This window comes from Grammomys surdaster, unplaced genomic scaffold, assembly GCF_004785775.1.
Source record: "Grammomys surdaster isolate TR1022 unplaced genomic scaffold, NIH_TR_1.0 125940, whole genome shotgun sequence".
In the NCBI taxonomy this organism is placed as follows: Eukaryota; Metazoa; Chordata; class Mammalia; order Rodentia; family Muridae; genus Grammomys; species Grammomys surdaster.
The window spans coordinates 848,771-867,029 of NW_021620762.1; the positions used below are offsets into that span (position 1 = coordinate 848,771).

Below are 18,259 nucleotides of genomic sequence, written 5' to 3' on the forward strand. Positions count from 1 at the left end.
TGGGAGTTGAGGGGATGCTGGGCCTTGAGGCCCGCCCTGAGCTTCTGGGAGCTAGGAACATCCCCCCAACTTGATTTTTCAGGAACTCAATGCCAACCTGAGCAATCTCACCTCAGCATTTGAAAAAGCAACAGCTGAGAAAATCAAGTGTCAGCAGGAGGCCGATGCCACCAACAGGGTGATCTCATTGGCTAACAGGTAGGCGGGCCCTCTCCACGGCCACACCTCTAACAGGGTGATCTCATTGGCTAACAGGTAGGCGGGCCCTCTTCGGCCACGCCTCCAACAGGGTGATCTCACTGGCTAACAGGTTGGCGGGCCCGTCACCACGGCCACTCCTCCTGTTTCCCAGCCCCCAAAAGGGCCAAACTCTCCAGGCCTGCCCATAGAACTGTCCAGAGTCACCTGCTCTCAGGCAGCACGTGTCCCAATGTTCTCGGGGAATGATGTCTAGTGCTTTATGGATGAAGCACCAGAATCCAACTCAGTAGAATTAGCGTCCGGGCAGTAACTATGCGGGGAGGGGCACAGAAAGCTAAAGTGAACAGTCTCTGCACACAGTCATTATTCACACCTGCCCCCACCACCCACCCCGGAGAAGAGCTTTCCCAACGCTGGCTCAGAGCCTCACGGGGAAAGCATTACCACTCCTGAGGGACTGAGGCGTTAGTCAGTGGCATGGCCGTGACCAGTGCCCACGTTAACAGCACATTCAGTCAGGACTTCTCTAGCCCGCTACAACTCCTGATCCCCGTCCCGGGTAAGTAGGTGTTGACGTATATGGCTTGGGCCGCCAACAAGAAAGGAGCCTGCTGTGCTCAGGACAGGCGCGGTGCTTCTTCCAGACGGGCATTTTACTATCCCTCTGTAGTCTGTGCACCCGTAAGTGCACTGCCATGGATTTGAGTTGCGGGGTAGCGCTGGTCCCAGGACTCAAATACAGCCCATGTCTACGCTTTGCACACTCGGGAGCCCCGCTGCAAAGTGGTGTGAGAGAAATTGATTTTCTGCCCGTATCTAAACCATTGTCACACTTACATGTGATCAGCGTAGAACCACCACCAAGTTGCCCTGTTACTCCAAGCCCTGGAAACCCAGTATGGTGCTGCTGCTGTTGAGACGGTGTCTCATGTAACCCACGCTAGCTTCAAACCTCCTGTGTATCAGAAGATGGCTGTGGAGTTGCTGGTATTACAGAAAGGTACCGCCACGCTTGATTTACACAGTGCTGGGGATTGAACCCATGGCCTTGTGTGCACTGGGCCACCTTCCCACTGACTGAGCCACAGCCACAGTTCTGTTGTTCTGGTCTTTGAGACATTGTCACTGTGGGTCCAAGGCTAGCCTTGAACTTGCCCTGACCCTTCTTCCCAAATGCTGGGGTTACGGGTGTGTGCCCACTTGTAACATGACAAAAATGCACCAGTACAGGCCTGCCATCTGCAGGTTCATTGTTGACACACAGGGTTGACAGCCTCTATGGTGGGACAGCAGGGTTCTGGGGTGTCCATGCTCCTAGCACACGACATACGCTTCTAGCCACCCACCCAGGAACACACACACACACACACACACACACACACACACAAGCTTATTTTTGAAAAGCCTTGGCTACTCAAAGGCTGGGCAGTTCTAACCCTCCTTCGGCTAGCATACTTTTCCCTCCAGTACTCCCAGTTCAACACCTTCTAAATCTACTTTTAACTTTGCTGCCCTGTTACCTTCTGTCAGACCACTGGTCTTTGCTCCCCAAGACGCTTCTGGGCAGCCCTTCTGGGGGCCGCTTTCCCTTTCACCTACGTTTCTGATGATCTTCCCTCTGCAGCTCTAAATCTGATCTGTCTCCCCTCCCCCCCAAGTCATGGAGATTCTCTCTCCTCCCCCCTGCATCCTGGCCTGCCCAACTCTAAGAGTCCTGCCCCGTCTCCCTTTGCCCAGCTGTCGGGCGGTGGTGGTGCACGCCTTTAATCCCAGCACTTGGGAGGCAGAGGCAGGCGGATTTCTGAGTTCAAGAGTTCAAGGCTAGCCTGGTCTACAGAGTGAGTTCCAGGACAGCCAGGGCTACATAGAGAAACCCTGTCCCGAAAAAGCCAAAAAAAAAACCAAAAAAACAAAAAAACAAAAAACCTCCAACACTGGAGTTCCAGTGACAGAGTCCATCCTACAAATACCTGTTTTCTTATTGTCTCCCATCCTGGGGGCCGACAGCCATTGACTTACTCAGTGGTCGGCATGATTCAGGTGCTCTGGGAAGGTCCCAGGCCACCTCAGCTTGTGGCACAGATGTACCCCCACCATCTGTCTGAGGCAGGTGACCTCGTCAGTTAAAAGAATCAGAGCCGCCTCTGGGCCACTGGGAAGCAAGGCCACCTGCACAGCACCTACACGCAGTACTAACCCAGGGCAGCACTTTCAGACCTGCCGGGTACCAGTTAGGACTCCGTACCAGTCTTCCAGTTGGTGGCCTAGGAAGTTCCACACACAGGCTGGAACTCCTCCAGGGCCAGAAGCCACATGATGCTACACTGTCCTACATACAGATGCCCCTGCCTGCCAGCCGAGTGTGCCAGTGGAGCATTGGCACAGAGAAGGAACTTAGGCACAGGTGGCCTGTCCAGCGCACAAGGGCAGATGCAGCATCGCCAAGTGTCACCCACACGTGCTGTTTTCCGTTTCCTATGAATTCCCTCCAAAGCTTGACTACTGCTAAGCCACCAAGTCAGGAGAGCATCTGGCGACCCTGTATGAGCACCAGGGTGTCTCGGATCACCTTGCGGTCCACACAAGGCCACGAGACAGTTTTTCTGCCGGGGGCCCACCCGCCAGCTCTCAGACCTGTCCCATGCTAGCCAGCTCACCCAGGCCCTTCCCCCGTTCCTTGTAATCCTGCAGACTTGTGGGAGGACTGGCCTCGGAGAATGTTCGCTGGGCCGAGTCTGTGGAGAACTACAGGAGCCAGGGAGTCACCCTGTGCGGGGATGTGCTGCTCATCTCCGCCTTTGTCTCCTACGTGGGCTACTTCACCAAGAAGTACCGGAATGAGCTGATGGAAAAGTTCTGGATCCCTTACATCAATAAGTTAAAGGTAAGTGGTACCGCAGTGGTTATGACTCAGGGAGACGGAGGGGCTCCCCGCAGGGCAGATATGCAACCACACTGCGCCCTCACTGGGGCTCCGTCAGCCTTCTTGCTGGGGCTGACATCATCTCTGGCATGTCACGAAGCTGCTGCTTCAAGCATTGGGAAGGACGCCGCCTCCACTAGTTCGACTGGCAGCTTATGTGGCCAGGACCAACTTGAGGACCTGGACACAAAGTGACCCCCGGGGAGATGATGGCTCAGTCTGTAAAGTGTTTGTCTCGGAGACGTGGGGCCTGAATCTGCATCCCTAGTACCCATGAGTTAATAAAAAGCCAGGCATGGCAGTGTGCACCTGTAACCCCGTAACCCCAGGCGTTGGGGTGTGAGGGTGGAGGCAGGAGTTCTGGCCATCCAGACTCACCAAAGGAGTGAGCTCCAGGTTCAGTGAGAGACCCTGTCTCACAGCAGAAGCCAGAGTGTACCTGGAGAGACGGCTCCATGGTTAAGAGCACTGGCTGCTTTTGCAGAGGACCTGGGTCTGGTTCCCAGCACCTACATGGAGGCTCACGACCACCTATGACTCCAATTTCATGGAATCTGATGCCCTCTTCTGTCTGCCAAGGGCACACATGCACACGGTGCACACAGACAAGCAGGCAAAGCACTATACATGTAAATAAAATTAAATTTAAAAAAGTAAGGCAGAGGGTTGGCGAAATGGTAAGACAACTTTCTGCCAAGCCTAAAAACCTAGGTCTGATCCCCAGGATACACAGGCAGAGACAGAGAGAGAGAGAGAGACAGGGACAGAGAGAGAGACAGACAGACAGAAAGGTTCCCCCCTCCCTCGCAGGTCCCGATCCCTATCACAGAGGGCCTGGATCCCTTGACTCTGCTGACGGATGACGCAGACGTGGCCACCTGGAACAACCAGGGTCTGCCCAGCGACCGCATGTCCACAGAGAATGCCACCATCTTATGCAACACAGAGCGCTGGCCGCTGATTGTGGATGCCCAGCTTCAAGGCATCAAGTGGATCAAAAACAAATATGGCAGTGAGCTGAAGGCCATCCGCCTGGGGCAGAAGAGGTACTGAGGGCGGTGCCGGGCAGGGGGTGGGGTGAGGGGGGGGCTATCCAACTCTGTACACCGTCCTCAGCCCGGTGAGTGAGGTAGACGGCTGTACCTTGGGCCTGCTGCATTTATTAGATAGCTGTGGGCCTCGGGTGCACCCCACACTGACCAGTGCTGTGTGTACACGTGTATCCCTGAATGTGAGTACATGGGGGCGGGCAGGAAGCAGCCCAGGCTTGCCCGCCCACACATGTTGAGCCCTGAGCTGACTAGTGGGGAATACAAACGTGAATCCTGGCCCAGCAGCAAAGAATCAACTCAGCCTCCTTTCTCCACACCACAGGGGAGGGCAACTAGACCTAGGCCCTTTGGCAGTTGTCCCACTGTGGGGCTCCAGGCTGGTCTTTCATCTCGTGTGTGGTTTGCATTCTGCTCTCACAAGAGAAACAAGAGCCATCAGCGCCCAGATGACAGGGGCTGCCAGGCAGCTTCCCGGTACCCTAGAACAGCCCAGACAGCAGGGAGAATGGTTGGCTCCGCAGCCGGAGAACCCCTCCCACCCTCACCTCCCACCCTCGCACCCCTCCATCACCCAGACTCCTACCCAGAGGTCCCAACCCCCAACCTATAAGCCCATAGATGACTGGGGGAGGAGAATTTGGTCCTGACTCCCTGGTGAGCTCTATGGACATCCTTCCACAGGGCCAGGGCTGCCTCTTTTTTTTTTTAATTTTTTAAAGATATTTATTTATTATATATGAATACACTGTAGCTGTCTTCAGACACACCAGAAGAGGGCATCAGATCTCATTACAGATGGTTGTGAGCCACCATGTGGTTGCTGGGATTCGAACTCGGAACCTCTGGAAGTGCAGTCAGTGCTCTTAACCACTGAGCCATCTCTCCAGCCCCAGCCATCTCTCCAGCCCCCTAGGGCTGCCTCTTAGGGCTTGCCTTGCTTCCCACGGTCCCCCAAGCCACGCCTGTCTCTATTCTGTGCCCAGCTACCTGGACATCATCGAGCAGGCCATCTCAGAAGGTGACACCTTACTCATCGAAAACATTGGTGAGACGGTAGACCCTGTGCTCGACCCATTGCTGGGCAGGAACACCATCAAAAAGGGGAGGTGAGAAGCCATGCCCACCCGGCCCCACCCCCACCAAAGATGAACCCCTCCTAGGGCAGCCCCAGCTCGGGGGAACAGTGAAGGGTCTCCCTTCACTAAATGCTGAGAAGGCAGAGGGGACCCAGGTGCTCCAGGGGACGGGAAAGGCCAGCTCCACCCAAGGGACGAGGGACAGTGTGGGGTCCTTCATAGTGAGTGCCAGGTCTCTCTTCATGCATTTCAAAATCTTGAGACTTAAAACAGTTCTTTTTAAAAATCCTTTACAACTCATATTCCCTGTCTTACCCCATCTTGTCCCAATCCCTTTGAACTACTTTGCGCGCGCGCGTACGTGGATGTCTGTGCACCATGTGTATGCGTAGTACCTCTAAAGGTCAGAAGAAGAAGGCCCTCTGGAACTGAAGTTACAGAAACTCCTGAACCACTCCGTGGATGTGGATGCTGGGAACTGAACCCGGGTCCCCTGGAAGAACACAAGTGCTCTTAACCGCTGAGCCGTTTCTCCAGCCTCACTGTGCACTCTTTGTTTTAATGGCTCACTGAGTTTAGTTTAGGGCGTGCTTGCTTGCGCACAGGTGTGGGGCCATTACCTGGAGCGCAGGCAGCTGAGCAGTGACCACGCCCCCTCCCGGCCACGCCCCCTCCCCCGTTCCCCAAGTAGCCATTAGCTACCAATAGCTCCTCGGGGAGGGGTGCTGCCTCCCTTTTCAGTTTTTCAAAATATTTTCACATGCGTTTATTTACGTTACTTGTATACGTGCCGGCACGTGCACGCCGCAGGACTGTAGGGCAAAGGTCGGCGTATGGGCATTGGCTGTCTCCTCCCACCACGTGAGTCTCAGGGATTGAATTCAGGGTGCCAAGCTTGGCAGAAAGCCCCTTTACTCACTGAGCCTTCTTTTGCCCTCCCCTCCCCCACTTTAATTGTACGGAACACTATCAGTAAAGTGGGCGTTTCCGTGGCTGTCAGCACATCTGCCATGCTGCATAACCCCCACCTCTGGCTTGTTCCACGTTTTAATCATCCCACAAGGATCCCACACCGACTAAGCATGTTTCTGTCTCCGTGGCTTGGCCGGCTCTGGACACTAATGGTACACCCATCGTTTTGTGTCAGGATCTTTGCACGCAGCATCACACTGGCAGGGGTCCTCCAGACTCCAGCCTCTCTCAGTACTATCTTCTTTTTCTCACCCGAGTATCCTTCCGTTAACTGGACCTTCCACTGGCTGGACCTACCACATTTAGTTATTTTTATAAGACAGAGGAAGTAAATCAACTTTTAGAGTGGATAGGAACCACCCGCTGGTGCAGGGGCTTGCGCAGAAGCCCAGGGCCAGGGTCATGTTCAATGTAAACATCCCGATGTCTTGGACTCTGACAAGCCCCTCCCTCCACAAATGCTGGTACTCAAGACTGCAGGGGGTTGGGGGTTGGGGGAGAAAAGTGAGCTCAACCAGGAGAGAAGGGGAGCGGAGCCTGGGAGGAGTGAGCCACGGGCAGCGGCAGGGTTGCTTGGCAGATGGTCATCAGGGGCACACACTGGTGCTCCAGCGCCAGCGGTGGGAGGAGCTGGAGCTAGCAGTGCTATCCAGGCACAGAAATGCCCCCAGGCAGGCAAAGTAACTACCAGAGGAAAGGACAGACATGACCTCCAGGGGCCACTTGCTCTCCACCCCCAGAGCTCTTTGTCAGACAAGGAGGTTAGGGAAGGCATGGGTGGGTCACCAAGCTGGGGCGCGGTGGCCCTGTGGCTAAGCCTTGTCCCTCTCTGCTCATCACCTGCCAGGTTCATTAAGATCGGCGACAAGGAGGTGGAGTACCACCCCGATTTCCGCCTGATCCTTCACACCAAGTACTTCAACCCCCACTACAAACCCGAGATGCAGGCACAGTGCACACTCATCAACTTCCTGGTCACCAGAGACGGGCTGGAGGACCAGCTCCTGGCCGCTGTGGTGGCCAAAGAGCGTCCAGATCTGGAACAGCTCAAGGTAACTGCCTCTGACAGACACCAGAAGTGGCCCTGTGGACCACATTGGACCTCACAGGGCCACAGTGGGCCACACATGCCTCCAAGCTCCTGGGACCTCAGCCAATGACACCAGTCCTTCCTCCTGCCCCAAACTAAATCAGCAGCTGGCCCTGAAGATCAAAGACGGTCCCCAGAACAGCTTCATGCCTGGCTGGCTGGGACTCTTGAAGCAGAGCCTTTGTATAGCATGTTGAAACTCTTGGTTCAATCTTCAACAGCACAAAGAAAACTTAGGGTTCTGGGCTGGGGACATACCTCACATAGTAATTAAATATGATTGAGCCATAATCTGAGGACTGAGTTTGACCTCCCACCCCTGAACCCAGAAAAAGCTGCCGTGTACTTTGTAATCCCAGGGTTGGTGCAGACAGGTTGTAGAGACAGGAGGACCTCTGGAACTTGCTAACCAAACAGTGTAGCCTAATGAGTGAGCCCCAGATTCCAGAAAAAGACCCCATCTTAAAAAAAAACAAGGTGAACTGAGTCTGATGCTCTGGCCTTCACACATACCCATGCACACATGCAGGACTGCAAGTGTGCACACACATGCACACACAAAGCATGGCCAACTGTACCGGCCACTTCCTCAGCTCTGCCTCAGCCACACACAATGGCTCTCAGTCTCCACAGCAAGAGGCCTGGCAGCCCTGAGTAGAAGCTGGCACCTCCACGGACGCCCTACATGCTGGGTGTCATTTCTCCTGCTGCAAGGCTGGGCCTCCACTCTAGAGAGACCCGGCAGCAGAGGTGAGGCCAGGGCCCAGCTGATTGTTCCTCTGCTCCCTGGGGCCCTGCTGCTCCTGTAGGCAAACCTCACCAAATCTCAGAATGAGTTCAAGATCGTGCTAAAGGAGCTGGAAGATTCTCTACTGGCTCGGCTGTCGGCTGCATCGGGGAACTTTCTGGGAGACACTGCCTTGGTGGAAAACCTTGAGACCACCAAGCACACAGCCAATGAAATTGAGGAGAAGGTAGGCCTGCCCCCCCCATTCCACTCAGCACACAGAACGCTTGCAGCCCGCTGCATGAGTTCACCCGGGTGTCTCTAATGGTTTGCTATGACTTTCAACCAGGTCATAATGAGGAATTAAGCAGGCCAGGCGTGTCCCATGGGTATGTCTGCGGGAAGGACAGTCTTGATTGTTATTTGGTGTGGGAAGACCCACCCCACTGTGGGCGGCACCATTCCCTAGGCAGGGAGTCCCAGAGAGTGTGAGTGAGAAGAAGGTTAGTTGAGTGCTTCCCTGCTCTTGATTTTGGATGTGATGCTTCTAAGCTCCTGTCTTGACTTCCCCACAATAATAAGCTGTAGCCTGGAACTGTGAGCCACATCAACCCCTTCCCCCCACCAAGTCACTTTTGCTGGGACATTTTATCACAGCAACAGGCAGAAGAAGCTAGCATCTTGCTGTCTGAAAGGCCTTCTAGGGGACTTGGGAGGAATGAAGGGCTGGGACAGAGTCGCTTCCTCACATGAGTGGCTTGTCTCCCTGGTAGTTCCCTCCAATCCCCCTTTGTCTGTCCTGAGGTCCAAGAGGCAAAAATCACAGAAGCAAAGATCAACGAGGCGCGCGAGAACTACCGCCCAGCCGCAGCGAGGGCCTCCCTGCTCTACTTTATCCTGAACGACCTTAACAAGATCAACCCCATCTACCAGTTCTCGCTCAAGGTCAGCCACCTCCAGCATGAGGCCAGGGGTCCAAGGTCAGCCACCTCCAGCACAAGGCCAGGGGTCCGAGTCGGCAGGGCGCCCGCGGTTAGGGACCCCTGGCAGGATGGCAGGTGGCAGGAGCCAGAGAGTGGTGGGCAGGAGAAGTCCTCCACTCTTGTGCTGTGGGAGGGGTCTCTCCACCCTACTTCCCCCGCCACGCCACTGTACCACAGTCAGGATTAACCACAAACTGCTGGGGACCGCAGCTGCGGCTGCAGAATCCCCGTGTTCACACTGGCCATTCCCCAGGCCTTCAACGTGGTGTTTGAGAAAGCCATCCAGAAGACCGCACCCGCCGACGAGGTGAAACAGCGTGTGATAAATCTGACGGACGAGATCACCTACTCTGTGTACATGTACACGGCACGCGGGCTCTTTGAGAGGGACAAGCTGATCTTCTTGGCTCAAGTCACCTTCCAGGTAACGCCCTGCCTTTGAGGCCAAACTGCAGCCAGTGCACCCGCACGGGTGAGCCCCAGGCTTGTGTCGGGGGTTCAGACTCTCAGGACTCCTTTGCGGGTCTGGTGAATACACACCAGCTCAACACTGCTAGGCAGCCTGGGAGGACACGTGTGTCCGAGTGCTGACACTCCGGCTGAAGTATTCAAAGGTCCTGCTCAGTTCAGTTGGCTAAACAGCCTGTCTCAGCAGGGCACGTAGCGTGAGCCCAGAGGCAAGGCAGTTAGGAGGCTGAGCCAGGAAGAATATTGAGCCCAGGAGGCCAACATCAGCCGTGAAACATAGTCAGGCACTCCTGGGAAGGGAAGAAGGAAGGACAGAAGGAAAACAATGACAGATGGATAGATGGACAATGGCCTCAGTCCCTTTTGAAAGGACTGCCCAAGGTGATAGAGCTTTCTGCGTCCTGGTTCTGGAGACTGGACGGATCAAGGTCTAGGTGCGACATCTGGTACCGACCATCCTGCTGCCACCAGAGAACAGGACAGGGTAGGCTGTTCCCTTTGAACAAACTATCTCCCCAGCAACGGCACACCTGTCCCCACTCCCCAGCAACCGCTGACCTGGGGATCATGATCTCAGGATAGGCCAGTCAGGATGGGTGCACCCCTTAAATTCCAGCACTTAGGAGGCAGTAGCAGGCCAAGCTCTGTGAGTTCAAGACTACATGATCTCCAGGTCAGCCAGGGCTATACAGCGGGACCCTATCTCACCCCATCCAACCACGAAGACACCCCCACACCCCTACAACTCCACACCCAAAGACCCTAATGCAGACAGCTTATGGGAGACAGCTGGTAGCCTGGGACCTCCTCGGTACACAGGGGCTTTTCCTTTAGGTCGGTAGGAATGTTCTAGAACTAAATTGTGACTGCAAACCTTTGTGGGTATACTGATGACACTGGGCTGCGGGCTGTAGTGGAAGATGTGTTTCACAGGCATTTCGCCCTGATTTAAAAACACAAAACTGAAAGGCACTTGCCGTCCACCCTGCCCCACCCCCAGGTCCTTTCCATGAAGAAGGAGCTGAATCCGGTGGAACTGGACTTTCTCTTGCGGTTCCCCTTCAAGGCAGGCGTGGTGTCACCTGTGGACTTCCTGCAGCACCAAAGCTGGGGTGGAATCAAGGTGGGTCCTCGCACTCAGTACCTACCGAACCCCTTCCAACCAGGGCTGGGGATGCCCTCGTCCCATTACGGGTGGAAGCCAGGATGACTGCCACTCACAGTGCAGACTTGTGTTGCGTGTAACATCATCAGTCTCCACTGACCTGCTCAAGGCCAGAGGAGAGTTGCATCTATACAGACCTGCAGCCAGATCCCAGGCTACCCTATCCCAGTGTCCCTCAGGCTTGCCCTGTTGCAGGTCTGGTCACTCCTGAGGTTCCTCAGGTCCCAGATGTCAAGTTGCAATCGAAACTGACCAGAGGAAGGCAGTGGCCCGGGCGAGATACACTGCAGGATATTTGATCATACTGTGAACCCTGAGATTGTGTTAGTTACTGAAAAAAAAAAAAAAAAAAAAAAAAACAACCTGTTTCTAGTTGTGGTGTGGCTCAGTCCTTGGCACACACCTTTAACCCCAAACAACGAAGGTAAAGTTAGTTTCTAGAAGGAAGCACCCATGTTTGAAAGTGATGTCAAACTGAGTGGCAGACAAAGTGACAAATCAGAGAAATATTTGACAGAAAAGGAATGTGCCCAACTCTCATGAGAAGATAGAGTGAAAGTACTTGAGGGAACAGTGTGGCGGGGGGGGGTGGAGAAGGAGGAGGAAGAGAAGAAGGAAAGGAGGAGGAGAAAGAAGAGGAGGAAGGAGAGAAGGAAGAGGAGGAAGAGGAGGCGATGGCAATTTTACTGGGAGAGTTGTACAGACACAGGTTGAAGAGAAAACAAGCTAGACACAGGGAAGACAGAATGAGCCAGGGAATGAGAAGAAACCAGAAGATTAGAACAGATTGCAAAAGTTAATATGAGGCCAAGCAGAGCAATTCAGGGAAAGCTACAAGAGATTGAATCAGTCAGCTTGGAGTAGAGTCTGAGCCAGAACAGCTGAGTTGAACCAGCCAGCCAGAGTTCAGAAAAAAGCCAGAAAGGGTGAATTTATTCGGCAGTAAGTCTCAGAGGCTGAAAACATTCTAGGCCTAGATAAGATTGTACAAACTCTAGAAACTTCCAGGACTAGGCCTAGGTTAGCAGACAGAAGCAGTGAGCCTTTGAGACAACAATTAGACCAGGTAAATAAAGGTCACTTTTACAGAGCTATCCCTCACAACACCCTCCTTGGAGGGAGAGGGGGCTGATGTGAGTCCCCAGGCCACATGCCCCACAGAAGCTTGGCCTGCAGTTGACAGGAAGGACAGGGTGATCTCAGTGACAGGTCACCCTCCCCAGAGCCCCAGTCTTCCTGATACCTCTCCCCAGCACCCACTCAGGGCCAATCTAATTCATGTGTGCACGTGCTCACTGTGCCGCCCACATCTGCCTTAGGCCCTGTCGGAGATGGACGAGTTCAAAAACCTGGACAGTGACATCGAGGGCTCCGCCAAGCGGTGGAAAAAACTGGTGGAGTCCGAAGCGCCCGAGAAGGAGATCTTCCCCAAGGAGTGGAAGAACAAGACTGCTCTGCAGAAGCTGTGTATGGTGCGCTGCATGAGACCAGACCGCATGACCTACGCTGTCAAGTGAGCAGGCCCCAGCCCTCAGGAGAGCAGGAACCCCCAGCCCCGGCATACCAGAAACGTAACCATCTCAGTTCCTCTCCTACTTGAGTCTAGAGAGGGCAGAGCTGAGTGGGGGCCCATTTGCTAGCACAGCCGTTGACAGTGGTGGTGTCCTCAGACCTTGAGATCTAAGCTCCTTTGTATGTTGTAGATATCTTCGGCAGCCCTGGCTGACCCTAAACTCGAACTCATTACATAGCCAAGAACTCCAAACTTCTGATCAGCCCCCCCCCCCCCGCCCCGAGGGCGGGGGGCCTAGAATTACCCAGTTTTATACTGTGCGGAGGACTGAACCCCAGGCCTTGTGCATGCTTGCTGTTTATTGACTGAACCTTTGCCTCAGCCCTGATCCTGAGTTCTTGTAGACGCTCGATGTCTCGGGGTGTGCCGAGCAGGAGCTCTGGCCCTCCTGGCCTGTACAGAGGGGATGCTCTAACACAAGACCGAGAAGCAGACTTTCCCACATTAGGCTCTAAGTTTGAAAACATAGCCGGGCAGTGGCGGCACACACCTTTAATCCCAGCACTTGGGAGGCAGAGGCAGGTGGATTTTTGAGTTTGAGGCCAGCCTGGTCTACAGAGTGAGTTCCAGGACAGCCCGGGCTATAAAGAGAAACCTTGTCTCGAAAAACCAGAAGAAAAAAAAAAAAAAGAATGAAAACATAACCCTCCCTAGCCACAGAAACGAGGTCCCTTACATTTGGGTGAGGAAAAAGAAATGCCATCAGCATGGGGGATCCCTCCATACCTAAAGTGTCAGTTAGGTGCCAATCATAAATGAAGAGTTGTAATTTTAAGACCTGAGTCCCCCCCCCGTGGGGGGCGGGGGACAAGATAAAGAAGGAGGGGCTTAGCACAGAGGACGACCCTAGAGCCCAGGCTCAGAGGGAAGGGGCCTGCTTCTGCTCATTCCATCTTTCCATGCAGCCTGTGCACAGCCAGGTTTCCTGAAAGCCATTCACATCCCCACAGATCCCCCGCCCCTCGGACAAAGATGGGCCTGGACGCAAGTGTACTTCACTATCTGAGGACTTTGACTGTTTTGTTTTTCTCAGCGGAAGGGGACAAGGCCAGGGTGGGTAGGGAAGAAGGGGACTGTGAAAGGCAATACAGCTGAGCTGGGGGCGGTGGGAGAAGTATTGGAAAGTGAGGGAGGGTTGCTGGACAAGCAAAGGTGTCTGACCATCTTGGATGGACAGTAAGACCCTCAAAGCTGGATTAGAAAGATGGAGTCCAGCTGCTCTAAGGTGGCCTCCTGGGTAGAGCCTGCTCCTCCCCTCAAGGTCCCACATGGACCCCGGAGGCCTCTCAGATCAAGGGCAGCATCCTTCAGCTTATCCCCCGAGCTTCTGGGATAGAAGGAGGGGAGGATACTGCTGGGTGCCCAGCACAGATGAAAGCAAGGTGGGGACTTGGCTCCACTGGTGGAGGGCTTGCCCAGCGTGCTCAAAGCTCTGGGTTCAGCCCCCAGCACTGTGTGGTGACACACAGGATCCTGTAATCCCCTCACTTGGAAAGCAGAGGTAGGAGGGGGTCATAGCCACATAGCAAATACTAAGTCTGCCTGGGTTACTGGACTACTCCAGGCCTTCTCTCAAAACATTAATTAATTAAAATTTAAAAGGCAAGATGCCACTTCCCTCCTCCTTGATTTCTGCAGAGGAAGTCCACCCAGAATGGCCCACCCTCCCGGGCTAAAACCACCCACATATCCCTAGCCCTGGTCTCGAGCAGGGCCCAGCTGCCTGTGGTCCCACGGAGCCTGTGTTCCCCTCAGGAATTTTGTGGAAGAGAAGATGGGCAGTAAGTTTGTGGAAGGCCGGAGCGTGGAGTTCTCCAAGTCCTACGAAGAGAGCAGCCCCTCCACACCAATCTTCTTCATCCTGTCCCCCGGGGTCGACCCCCTCAAAGACGTGGAGGCCCTCGGTAAGCACCACCGCAGAAATGGGCCCCCATGGAAACTCGATTCCAAGTCACATGGAGGGACCCCCGAACTCCCTAGAGAGCTAGGTTAAAACCAGAAACTAGCAAGGGGTGCTGGAGTCGGGAAACAAGCCTGCCAGTGGGGGTGGGGGGTGGGGAGCAGGCAGAGGGGGGGAGGGCCAGGCCATACCCAGAGCCACCATGGCACCTTCCAGTACAAGGCCGGGTCTGTCCCTAAAGGCTTAAAAAGTAAGTCCACTACCAAGCCTTTGTGCTGGCTAGTTTTATGTCAAATTGATACAAGCTAAAGTCATTCGGGAAGAAAAGAGCCTCGATTGGGAAAGTGTCCCCACCAGACTGGCCTTTGGATAAGCCATTGTGGCATTTTCGTGGTTGATGGGGCAGGGTTGGGGGGATGTTTAGTCCAGTGTGACAGTGCCACCCTAAGCTGGTGGTCCTGGGTGCTGTAAGAAAGCAAACCGAGCAACTCAGAGAGCAGCAAGTAGCGCCCTCCACGGCCTCCGCCACCAGGTTCCCCACTTCCCTTCATGATGGGCTGTGATTGAAACCCAACAAACTCTTCCCTCCCCAGGATGCTTTTGGTCATGTGTGACAAACAGCAACAGAGACTCTGACTAAGACACCTTCCCGCGTGTTCTCTCTCAACTAGAAACAGCCCTGACTGAGTTACTTTTGGGGGTGGGGGAATACTACAAAAGGAAACCCGAGAAAGGGTTATTTGGGTACAGTTTGAGGGGAACCCGAGACAGCTGGTCACATGTCACCTACAATTAGGCGTTCAGCTCGGTTCTTGCTCAGCAGTTCTCAACCCTGCTAATGCTGTGACCCTTTAATACAGCCCCTCATGCTGTGGCGACCCACTACATGAAACATTATTTTTTTAAATATTATTTATTTTATGTATATGAGTACACTGTAGACACATCAGAAGAAGGCATCAGATCCCATTACAGATGGTTGTGAGCCACCATGTGGGTGCTGGGAGTTGAACTCAGGGCTTCTGGAAGAGCAGTCAGTGCTTTTTTTTTTTTTTTTTTTTTTTTTTTTGAGACAGGGTTTCTCTGTATAGCCCTGGCTGTCCTGGAACTCACTCTGTAGACGTAGACCAGGCTGGCCTCGAACTCAGAAATCTGCCTGCCTCTGCCTCCCAAGTGCTGGGATTAAAGGCGTGTGCCACCACCGCCCAGCCCAGTCAGTGCTCTTAACCACTGAGCCATCTCTCCAGCCCAAAACATTATTTTCATCGCTACTTCGCAACTGTGATTTTGCTACTTTCAATGATCATAATGGAAACATTGTGTTTTGTGATGGTCTCGGGTGACTCTCATGGAAAGGCGGTCCCATGCCCAAAGGGTTGGAGACCCACAGGTTGAGAAGCACTCGTTGTTATTCAGCCTTGGACTCCAGCCCATAGGGACTGTACCACTCACACTGAGGTGGGCCCTCCCTCCTTTTGTGAAAGGAGGACCCTCACAGACCTATCTAGAAGGGAATTTCCATGGTGAAGCTATACCTAGTCATGCTGGTAATGAATATTACCCATGAATCTGAAGAAAAAAAAAAAGGCTAAGATGATACAGCCAGAGTTTTTTATGGGCTATTTGTGTCCATGCTTCTTCCCGGATAACAAAGTCAAAAGCATGGAGCTCATGCAAGAAGACAGCGTGAGGGTCTCAGTGTGTGTGGTCCCATTTCCATGAAATGCCTGTAACAGGCTGATGCACAGGGCAGGGAGCAGACAGCAGTTACCAGGCAAGGGGAGTGGAGAGGGAGTTCAAGGCCACAGGCATTCTGGGGTGCTGACGGTGGTACCAGAGAGACAGCTGCACGGCGGGGCCAGTTTCCCGAATGTCCCTGGGCCACACCTTTCCAGATGGCCGAAGCATGGTCATGTTACGGGATGTGTGTTTCCAGCCCACAATAAACAAGATGGGAGGCGTGTAGCATTCCCGGTTGGGGAATGCAGTGCCCGAACCACGGTTCTGAATCACCCCTGTACTTTTCCTGTTTTTCCCCTCTTTAGGGAAAAAACTGGGATTTACCATAGACAATGGGAAACTCCACAACGTGTCCCTGGGGCAAGGACAAGAGGTGGTGGCCGAGAATGCGCTGGACGTGGCTGCCGAGAAAGGACACTGGGTCATTCTGCAAGTGAGGGCTCTTCTGCCACCATGGTCATGTCACTGGGGACGGGACAGAACCTCCCCCCTGCTGGGGCACCACCTCTATGGCTCCCCAGCACAGAGCCCCTCCAGACCCCCTTAGAGCTCCTAAAGGGGTTTGTCTATGCTGTGAGCCCAGGGGGCCCAGGGGGACAAACAAGGTTGATCCTAAGGCTGAATTACTGGGAACACTCCTCACCAGTTAGAGTCGGCAGGGTGGGCCCAGTAGGGTCCACCCAGGCCTGAGGCTGGGCTCCTTGGCCACAGAACATTCACCTGGTGGCGAGATGGCTGGGCATCCTGGACAAGAAAGTGGAACGCTACAGTTCGGGCAGCCACGAGGACTACCGAGTGTTCATCAGCGCTGAGCCCGCTCCCACAGCCGAGGCACACATCATCCCCCAGGGCATCCTGGAAAACGCCATCAAAATCACCAACGAGCCACCCACGGGCATGTACGCCAATCTGCACAAGGCGCTGGATCTTTTCACCCAGGTAGGGAGGGTGAGACTGGGTGGGTCCTCCCACGCATGGCCAGGCAAAGGAGACACAGACCCAGCAAGCTAAGAGTTCCTCTGAGTCCCAGAGACGCCTCCATGCTGGCCTCCCGCCCACACCACACCAGCACACTAATGTCACATCAGAGTACGTCCCTGGAAGGGCAAACTCACCGACCGACCACTAAAGTCATGGACGCAGCATGGCCTCTGTTCAGCATCACCACCCTGTCAGTTGGTAGGCGTGCCTATCCTTACTGTGGAGGCCCTGTCCCATCCTGCATCACAGTACTCCCTGAATCTGACCCCCTTCCCCCGGAGTTATGAAGTTTATTTGGGGCCACCAAGCCTTGCTGCTAAGAGCAATGGGTGACGGACAGGTGGTGACGCTCTCCCTTCTGAAGCTCCAGCTCCATGACCACATGTCTTCTGATACTGCCCTGAACGAGGCAGTCATGTGACCAGGCCCTTCTCCCATGGCTTCTTGTCACCTCCATAGAGGAGGGTGGGTCATGGGCTTGCCTGACACCCTAGGACTTCAGGGAGCACCAGGCCTGCCTGGCAGGGTTTCTACCTCCCACCTCCACACAGGGCTCCTCTGACCTGGCCTCAGTCCCCAAGTCAGCTTTATAGTCCCCCCCACCCCCGTCATCCCCATGGCCACTGTCCCTGCCAGTCCCTTACTGTCCTCACAGCCTCCGCTGTACCCTTCTGTGGGCACACACTACTTCTTCAGGCTGCAGCCTACACCCGAGGCTCGGAAACCCTGTGTCTTCCCCACACACATCTACCCTGACAGGGCGCCGTCTGAGCATCACAGAACTTCCGTACCTCACATAATACAGGGACTGTGAGTCTACCACACACCATTCACAACCCGCTCTTAAAGGGCACACCACTGTCACAAGGGGCTGAAGGTAAAGAGCACATGGCAGGTGTAGGGACAGCTGTTGGGCAGCCCGTGACCTAGGCTGGAAGAGGACAATCTGGTGAGGAGTGTGGATGCACTCCCTGGACACGGGAAGCACACAGAGAGAGATGGCAGAGGCTACCTTCCTTGGTGCACAGGGTAGTGGTGCACCTTCGGCCATGCTCGACCGAAGCCTGTGGTGTTCCCTTCTTATTCTTACAGAAGTCTGTGGGTGACAGACGGGCGGGGCACCGTCATCAGAGCCAGGGGGCCTTCACGTCCAGCTAGCCTGCAGCCTCCCGGAAGCTGGTACTGCAGGTGCTCTCCAGAGCACAGCCAGCTTCTTTTTAATAAATAGGAGTACACTAAAATTGCTCTTAAAAGCTATGTTGGAATGTCAGTGAGATCACTCAGCAAGTAAGGGTACTCGCCACCCATCCTGATAACGTGAGCTCGAGCCGCAGAACCTACATACAAGCACGCAGGAGGCAGAGAACAGACTCCAACCTACACACTCATATGCAGCACGTGCATGCAT

At 54.3% G+C, this 18,259-nt stretch overlaps 1 protein-coding gene across 2 annotated transcripts in view; it reads left to right on the forward strand.

The window, feature by feature from the left end:
- Positions 1-18,259, forward strand: part of Dnah17 (dynein axonemal heavy chain 17) — a 111,243-nt gene that overhangs the window by 81,594 nt on the left and 11,390 nt on the right. Inside the window, exons 61-73 of one of the 2 annotated variants that reach the window (XM_028752763.1) lie at positions 83-198; positions 2,893-3,085; positions 3,935-4,170; positions 5,160-5,282; positions 7,072-7,276; positions 8,124-8,288; positions 8,846-8,986; positions 9,278-9,448; positions 10,493-10,615; positions 11,977-12,170; positions 13,986-14,134; positions 16,176-16,303; positions 16,582-16,809. In XM_028752763.1, coding sequence (XP_028608596.1) covers positions 83-198; positions 2,893-3,085; positions 3,935-4,170; positions 5,160-5,282; positions 7,072-7,276; positions 8,124-8,288; positions 8,846-8,986; positions 9,278-9,448; positions 10,493-10,615; positions 11,977-12,170; positions 13,986-14,134; positions 16,176-16,303; positions 16,582-16,809 — 2,172 coding nt within the window. Of the gene's footprint in view, positions 1-82; positions 199-2,892; positions 3,086-3,934; positions 4,171-5,159; positions 5,283-7,071; positions 7,277-8,123; positions 8,289-8,845; positions 8,987-9,277; positions 9,449-10,492; positions 10,616-11,976; positions 12,171-13,985; positions 14,135-16,175; positions 16,332-16,561; positions 16,810-18,259 lie in introns of both variants that reach the window. The other variant, XM_028752762.1, reaches the window with a different exon arrangement.